Source organism: Rhagoletis pomonella, unplaced genomic scaffold, assembly GCF_013731165.1.
Source record: "Rhagoletis pomonella isolate Grant_MI unplaced genomic scaffold, Rhpom_1.0 Rhpom_scaffold_00005, whole genome shotgun sequence".
Taxonomy (NCBI): Eukaryota; Metazoa; Arthropoda; class Insecta; order Diptera; family Tephritidae; genus Rhagoletis; species Rhagoletis pomonella.
In genome coordinates this window covers 7,057,230-7,066,468 of record NW_023458559.1, presented here as the reverse complement: position 1 = coordinate 7,066,468, position 9,239 = coordinate 7,057,230, and the positions used below count along the sequence as shown (strand labels likewise).

Below are 9,239 nucleotides of genomic sequence, written 5' to 3'. Positions count from 1 at the left end.
ACCGTTTGCCTTTCACGCGTTTATGTTTAGAGAGCATCAACAAACCACATATATATTTCTCTCTATTCTCTTCTCTTTTTATATTCAGCTAGCCATAGTTGCCAACTTGGTGCTTTAAGCACTAGATTTAATGCTTTTGCTTCGAGATAGTTAAAACCTGAAATAATTTGAAATATTTAAAGCTCTGGCAGCACAGAATTTACAAGAATCAACAAATTTAAATGGACTAAAATACAACCATGCTGAAGTTGCAAACCCACCTTGTTAAATTCTATTCGCGTTGAAAATGCTAGTACGCAAGTAAGTTAAGTACTTATTTTTTTCTTTTATAATTATTTGTACAAATTTCGTTTTTTTTACCACCTGAGTAAAACACATCGTTCCTTGGTGCTGAATCCAAATCTAGCCCACAATTGCTCTAGCACTAGAATTTAGAGATATCCTAACCTCAAAGTGCCAAAACCACGGTTTTTAGCGATAGTTGAGGTTATATAATGAAAACATCAAATTATTTGCTCAATTCTAATTAGGGCATCATTTTCGTTTGTTGCGATTCGATATTTCTTTCTCGAGATATACCAGTTTTAATGTGCAGTACTTCGGTATTATGTTATGAAAAAAGCATCCCTTGATTAAAAAAAATAGTGCTTTTAGTGTGGTAAAACGCGTTTTTTCCAAGTTTTTGGTGCTTTTTGAAAATCAAAAGTTGGCAACACTGCAGCTAGCACAGCGCAAAATAAAAAAAGAACCTTTGCCAGCTGCAGGCATGCGCAAAGCGAAATTTATGTACAAGCAGCGCTGCGCCCAAAGTGAAAATTATATATGTACAAGCAGCGCTTCGTTCAAAACAAACAAGCACTGTACATTAGAGGTGTCAAACTATCAACGGTACTATCGATGGTATCGATAGTTTAATTTGTTTGCCCCTATCGATGAAGTGATAGTTTTTCTCTAAAAAGGTTAAACTATCGATAGTAATAGTTGACTATCGATAGTTTAAAACCTCTAGCACAGCCGATTTTATTTATAATGTCTCCATGTAGCTGCGCGTCGGCCTGCTTTAAAGGCCGTTTTCTCAAGCAACCTTTATATTTAAACGTTGCTTCAAACCATAAGGCTATGTCTGAAGTAAAGCATTTCTATTATCGGTGTTTGTTGTATGTTTTTTGGCTGTAAACAAATCAAAAAATTATATTACGAAATTTAAACAAAATATATCATATTTGGAAATTTATAATAAGCAACAATTAAACAAGGCAACAGTGATTTTGTTGCGTCAAATGATAAAGCTGTTTTTGATAGACTTTTTTATGCTGATTACGAGTCCGTAAGCATAACGTTTCCATCAGCTCCAGATTTTGAGAAAAACAAGGTCAAAGTGTCAAAAAATCACGTTTTTTGCAATATTTTAGAAAGTCTAGCACAAAAAAACAAAAGGTGATAGAACCTTTAACCCTCCGATGAGTGACAGTGCCGATGACGTTAGATTCGTGAGAAGGTCCTTAGGGACCTACAAAGAGTTGCTCGATGTTTCGACTGTACATGTGCAACTTCTTTGGTATTTATGTTGTCTTTTGATTAAATTAACGTCCTGCATATATATTAGGAATGAAATAATTTGAAGAACAAGTGAAAAAAAAATCAAAACATGAAGACAAGTAACTTGTTATTTCTTCTAAAATTGTACAAGGTCCCTAGGGACCTTGTCACTAATCCCCGTACTATATATGTTTAAATCTCAATAACACTCGAACGTGATCCCGTATCCCTTCGAAACTTATTTTAAACGATTCAGCTTAATTTATTCTTGGAATATATGTATAAATTCTTTTCAAAAATGCATTGAACAAAAAGATATAGGCACATGAAATACGAAAAGGTCCCTAGGGACCTTCTCACAAATCGAAGGGTTAATTGCGGTGGGTACTCAAACTTCGCACAAAATCAGGTTTTGCTGTTCAATAAATGACTATATGTGACCATCAGGTCAAGGTGTAGGGATGGTATTTTCAGGGATAGCAGTAGAGACTTCTAGCTTTAATTTAAGCCAAACGCCGCCTTTTGTTTCTTTGCTAGAGCTTCTAAATATTGCCAAAAAAAAACAATTTTTTGACCTCGTTTTTCACTAAATCTGGAGCTGATGGAAATCTTATGCTCATGGATTCGTAATCAGCACTGACAAGTCAATCAAAAACAGCTGTAACATTAGCCGCAACAATTTTTTCCCCATTTTTGTTGCCATGTTTTGTAGATCATAAGAAGAAGCTTTCTTTACTAGGCTCATAATTTTATTTTTAATTAGGGCTATTCGCGATTCGGTGCATAAGAGCTGACAAATTTATGCAATTGCAGAAATATGCCATGGATTGTGAGCGACCTTTATTAAACTGTCATGGTAAAGCTTTTGCAAAACAATTTTTGTGCATCAGCTTTGGTTTTCTTTATGAATGCAATGCATAGCATTTTTATGCTATGGATTTTCGGTATTGCAAATTTGCCAAGCCATGACAAATGCAAATGCGTGTATTTTGTTTGTGTATTGCAAATAATTTGCAATACAAATTTGCAATGCAATGATGCTAGGCCATTTGCACCGGATCGCGAATAGCCCTATTGTAAGCTTCAGTAATAGATATGTAAATAAAGAAATAAAATTCGATAATAAAATGCTTTACTTAGACCGAACTATACATGTTAAAGCAATATTTAAACATAAAGTGAATTTTAAAGTTAAAAGTTACTTAAGAAAACGGCCCTACGTGTGTTTATATTTTCAATATTTTGTTTTTTTTTTGTTTTTCGATGCCGTCCCTGTTAATTTGGAACAGTTTTTAACATTACATTGACTATCGATAGTACTATCGATGGTAGCGTTTGACACTATCGATAGTATTGCTGGAAACTATCAACGAGTAATGATAGTTTTTTTCTGAAACATGGAAACTATCGATAATTTTACAACTCTACTGTACATCGTATATTTCGTTTGACAACTGTTTTTGGGTTTTTTTTTGCTTTAAAATGCTGCTTGCTGCGATAACGGCACATGCCCACCACAGTATGCTCACTGTAAGCTTTTTGGTGTGGCATACATAAATACATTGATCTTCTCCTTTTCCTATATTTCATAAAGATGAAGTTCGTGAAAAAAAGTTGCCGCTACGCAGACGAAACCTTATTTAAAATCGAATTGAAGTAGCATACAGAATAAATAACCAAGAATACAAGATTTCACCAATCGAGCTGGGAGCCACTGGCCGTGACGTCAACAAATACCAGAATGAGATAGCAAGACGAACTCGACAAGAAAAAGAGGAAGCATCGAACAAATGGCAGTATTGCCAAGTTTTGAATGTGAAAAAGCACCAAATTTTTATTGGTGTATTTTATGGACTTTATATGCATACATAATTTGATTGTAAGGATGCCGATTCAAATTAATAAAAATCCATGTTTCTCGGACGACGGTCGATTTCTTCTGGCAAGATTGAAGATGCTGCCATATACTTTGTTGTCGCTTATGATTGTCACTGTGCCATGACTTTTTTTAAATTTTTGTAAAGTGGCTTACCACACCTACGATTGCTATAAATTTTGCTTCCATTTTTTTAAGACTTTCTAATTTGGTGTCTTCAAACTAAAAACAAAGCACCAAAAACGCACCAAGCACCAAACTCAAAAATTTTTGCGTTTTCAATACCCACTAAATTTGGTGCGAAAAGTATCAAGTTGGCAACAGTGAATGTCAACAACAGTATTTTATGACGTCAGCGATTGGGTGGATGCTGTGAAACCGACGAAGAGAGGGTTAGCGGTCCGCGAATGGCGCGACCTTTATTTTCTGGATCGTGAAAAATAACAGCAAAGAAATATCTGTTTCGCTTCATGCAAATTCTGCACAAAACAAAACTCAACTTCAACAAATCAACATTCAATCAATTGCGTTAGACTTGAATACATGCATACATATCTGCATAACTATATATGTATATATGTATTGTATGTTCCTTACATTTTTATACAAACTATAAAAGTGTTAGGGCCATTAACTTATCTATTAACGATTTAACTATACTTTAAAATAGATAAGTTCGCGTCCCTTAATATGCATCTAGCATGCTGGCACCATCAAGTGTTGGTGCCAGCCGATTGACCATGTATGTTCTTGTGGTGTGATTGTACCGGCTGCTGTTACGACATCAAAAACGATTTGAAAATTTTATTATTGTACCAGCACGCTGGTGTCGTGAATGGAGAAATGAGCTCGTTTTTAACTATTTTACCCAAAATTTCTGGCACTATATGAGTCAGCGCCGTGTTTGTGGAAATATTATGAAATTTCGGCTCTAATCATTTCGGTCTTTTTCGGACCTCATTTGTAAAGAAATAAATATTCTATATGCTTCGAGCCTGATGGTACAATAACTTGATGATGCCAGCAAGCTAGTGTCGTGTATTTTCCCTTTTATATATACATATATCGTCGTTTAAAGTAGATACAAAACCGCGTATCAACAAAATGCAAAACCGCGTATGATGATAATGCAAAACCGCGTATGTGAGGTTGCATAAATTATTTTCTAGAGAGTAAAAACACTCGTATTTCAAAATGGTTTTCTTTTTATTACCTCCCTTTTATTAGCTCGGGATGTAACTATGTTACATACCTGATGACAATACGAATGGAAATTATAATAGCGAGGTTTTAGTTTTTTAAACTATAATTTTTTATAAAGCAATCGCATTTCTGGCTAGTATATTTCAGGACGAATGGATAGGGGTTGAGCCAAGAGCTTGTGTGAGTAAATCCAATTTTTGGCAGCAAATTCCAGTTGCGCGGTTTTTCAGAATGACTATACGCGGTTTTATACTTTAAACTACGATATGTAAGTAAACAATTTTAGCTACAATTTTTAGCTACAACGGATTTTTTTAGCTCTTTTTAAAAGGAATTTGGCTACCACTAAAAAGGATTCGCGGCAACACTGATTACTTATCAACATTACCGATTGACAGGACTCCAGCGTCGTTAGATCGGAGCACGTGGGTGAAATATATCCTCAGGCCAGAATTGTCTGCCATTTGTCGACTGTGCAATTGAGTAAAATCCGGTTTTAAATTGGTGTACTGCGTCTCCATTAGGTAGTACTTGGCCACAACAGATTCTATGGGATAACCAGCTTCGCCAGGAAATGTAAAACCCTGAAAATAAACCGCATAAAGAGGGTGGATTCTTTGAATTTTCATTGTTAATTCGCGCATATTATATACACTGTATGAGAACTGAGTAATAACACTGTGGGGAAAATCTCAGTCTTTGAAATGAAAAACAAGGATCAGTCCAGCGCCTTCGTCTTGTCCTGGAGGCTGTGTCGGAGCCACAGCCGCTAAACTTAAACGTAGAATACGTGATATTATTAATGTCACATTCAAGTGAAAAACGGCACATGAAATATTCGTATTGATTGTATTGAATTAAACTTAATAAATAAATATGCATTGCAAAATATTAATAACAAGCGGGCCCATGCGCAGTCTGCGCAGACAGAAATACACAGTGAACTCATCCCTCTTTGTAGCCACAGATAGTAGCAGACTGTTCTAATAGTTCGCGGAAATAATTATTCTTATAAACCCCTTATTTTTATTATACATATATTACAAAGCATTAATGAGATTTATAGTACATCCGAACTTATACTTATTAGGTACATACATAAAAACATATTACAAACTGACTGATATATGAGTGTCATGAGTTGAGGGAAACATGGTGTCACTTACTTTGTATACACAATTGGAGGAGAAAACATATTCAGAATTAACTTTTTGATTAAATGTTTCTTTCACAAAAACAATAATATCTGAGAATCGTCTTACTCTAGTTTAAAACAAAATGGTCCTCTACCCGGAATATTGGCAAAGTTCACCTGAACTGAAGCAAACGCAAGACCGTTGTTAAATTTACGGATATTCTCCAAATAGTTTTTTGTGATGTCATCATTGCGCTTTCAGCTCATTGCGGACAGAAATTGGTGGTAAACTCACCTTGCTCTTGTGGCAACAGATGGATGCAGTATTATCAGCTGCCTCGCCTGGATAAAGTTTAGCTGAGCAAAACTCGCATATCTTCTCCATGCGTTCAGCACAATTTGATTCTGTCTCATCGTCTTTAAGGAAGAGACGTGCACCGCAATACGTCTTTGGTAGCTTTTCTTGCCGCCTCCCTGCACTGACATCTTCACTTAATCGCTGAAAATATGATGGCACCAAAACACTACTAAATTGGGGAGTGAATTTTGGCCTTTGTTCGGCCCGTTGTTTCTGCCTTTGGTTCCGCATACATTCCCTAGCTCGTTGCAAATAGATCTGCCGTTGTTGCATATCTTGGTTTATTGGAAGGCAATTACGTTTTTTGCGATCAGCTGACACTCCCATACACTTTTTTCGAGGCATTGTTATGCGTAATTATATTAAATTGAATCCTATACAGTGTTGCCAGAACTTTCCGGGCCAACCGGCTAGATTGGCAAAAAAACCGGCTAAAAACGGCTAAACTGTTTCAACTAAATTTCACATGTTTTATTTAAATAAATCATAAGTAGAAAGACTAGTTCTTGGGGAGAAGTTGCAAATTCAAGCTCGAAAAAATTTTGGCGGCAAAAATTTGCAATTAGAAAAAACATATGAATGTGGCACATGGTTGCATTTTTTGTCGACAATAATTTGAATAAACAGGTTCGTCAAATTTAAAAATTTACAAACTTGAGCGATTTTTAATAAAAATTTAAGTAAGGACTTGTTTACTTAATTAGTTTAGTTAATTCCACTGATTTGAAACGTACTCGTAACGCAATCTCAACCAGAGTCGATATAGGAAACGCGACAGTTAGTACGGCAAAGAAATTGAAACGTATGTTGAAGAAAGTCGGACTAGCAAGAAATATACATGTAGATCCTGTTTTTTCCCACTCTGAAAGGATTTTAAAATTATATACAAATCTCTTATGTTTGAAATGCAACCGTGGGCACTAGCTGGCAGGGAAACTTGCAAGTTCCTGCAAATTTGCGTTCGTGCAGAAATTTGCAAGTTTCCCTATTTGAGAGAGAATTTGGGAGCATTTTTTCTTACTAACTGATATTTTGAGTGATAATTTTCGCTGGATTTTCGACGAACAAACCTATTGTCTTCCTAGAGAGTTTTGCTTTACATAGAAATTTGTGCTCTTTTACTTTAATTTTTATGCATTTCAGTGCTCGTTCTTTTAATTCAAGTTGGCCTTCGGTTTTTGGAATTTAAATAAGTTCTCAGGAAAAAAAGTTAGTTTAAATAAGGCCATATGTGTACATAGTGCTTGAAAATATCCATTTTTCCCTTGCCTTAAAACTTTAAGCGTGGGCAACAATGATGTTTTGTAATTAAGGCAGAATTAAATATACGCTATCTGGAAAGACAATATCTGTAACATTTATTCTTGGTAGTATATCCAAACACAAACGCCTGTTAAGCATACAGTGAAACAATTTGTTATTTTCTAAGTTTGCGAATAAAACTTCACGCTTAAATTTTAGTCATTGCAAATATTTTATGAAGAAAGTCCCCGTTACGGCCTTCTTTAGAAAAAAAAAATTTGTTTAAAATAAAAATAATCAAATCGGTCCAATTTTATACAACCCTGCCTCCATGATAACGCTAGTAGCCATTTCTAAGAGATTTTGGGTCGCTTAGTCAAAAATGGAAACATATATATTTGAATTTTAAGAAAACAAAGAAATAGCAAAATCGGCTAAAAACGGCTAATTTTTTTTTACAAAACGGCTAACAAATCGGCTTCCGGCTAAGCCGAAATTTCTCCGGCTGTTTGCTATTGCAACCGGCTAAATCTAGTCGGAAAACGGCTAAAATGGCAACACTGATCCTATAGTAGTAAAAATGGTCATTACGATCAACAAAATAACTTTTTGAAATTATAAACGCAATATGTCAGTATATCTAATGGAACAATTTTTCTGTAAATGAAATGTTGAATTGAAAATCACCAAAAATACCATAATACCAAACACCAATATGCTTATCATACCAATAATACTCGTAATAAATGTATTGCTTAGCAGTTCTCATAAAAGAAATATCCGAATATTTTTCCGACAGGATAGCCAGAAACAATATGGGCTGCAAATAAGATTGTGATGCGAATCTTACAAAAAATACCATAATACCAATATACATATGAATGTACTTACCGCATCTACAATTTACGCGATAAATATATTTCTCAGCTTTTATCATAAGAGGAAAAAGTGAATATTTTTAACTGACAGCGCAGCCTGCTACAATTCTTATTATTGAAATCAGTGTTTAAAAAACTTAAGTCGAAGTAGCAAAAGTAATAAAATTTTCGCTTCTCACTGCTTCGATTTATGTTCAACTGTTCAAAATTTACTTATTGCTTGTGCTTACAATTATAAGACAAGACGACAGTCGCAGTCGAAGCTCAAGCAAAACCTGATTGCCGACAAAATGCGCAGAGCTGCTGGCAGTCGTTGGTTTAACAATCGCAGTCGAAGTTCAAGCAAAAACTGATTGCCGACAAAATGCGCCGAGCTGCTGGCAGTCGTTGGTTTAACAGTCGCAGTCAAAGCTCAAGCAGAAACTGATTGCCGACAAAATGCGCAGTTCTTCCGGCAGTCGTTGGTTTGAAAATTTTCATTTTGATTTCATTCTGATTTTGGTCAGCGGCGCAAGTCGATGTATAAGCAATATCTTTGCTTTTGCAAGTTGTCGGCAGTCGCAGTCGAAAAATGAGAAATTTCTAGCTTCTGCAAGCGGGCAGCAACGACAGTCAATTGGTATTTTGTGTTTGCTTATGATTTCTTCAGAGCTCGCAAATTACTGTTGACACTTACGAAGTGTCCGAAAAATACAGTTGAATTTTGGCAATTCTTTTTGTTGAAAGCGTTGCTCAGTTTCTCCATACAAAAAAATTGTCGAACAAGAAATTGCCAAAAATCAACCTAGCTACTTCAAACTTGCATTTTATTGTACTAAAATTTATTATGCCACAAAATTCCATACCCTAAAAAAGATTTAAAATTTTTATGAACATTTCGCTAATTTTTGCTCAAATTTCTTTATTCCATGTACGCATACATATATACATATGTTCATATACACATATTTGAATTTAACTATTTTCACAAACTAAACTCTTTTTAATACATATGTGCGTCATATTTAG

The 9,239-nt window shown here is 35.1% G+C and overlaps 1 protein-coding gene across 4 annotated transcripts in view; it reads right to left on the bottom strand.

The window, feature by feature from the left end:
* LOC118738671 (MOXD1 homolog 2) overlaps window positions 1-9,239 on the bottom strand; it is a 1,114,343-nt gene that overhangs the window by 771,849 nt on the left and 333,255 nt on the right. For all 4 annotated transcript variants that reach the window (XM_036469580.1, XM_036469579.1, XM_036469582.1 and 1 more), the window contains exon 6: window positions 5,007-5,202. In XM_036469580.1, coding sequence (XP_036325473.1) covers window positions 5,007-5,202 — 196 coding nt within the window. The remainder of the gene's footprint in view (window positions 1-5,006; window positions 5,203-9,239) is intronic.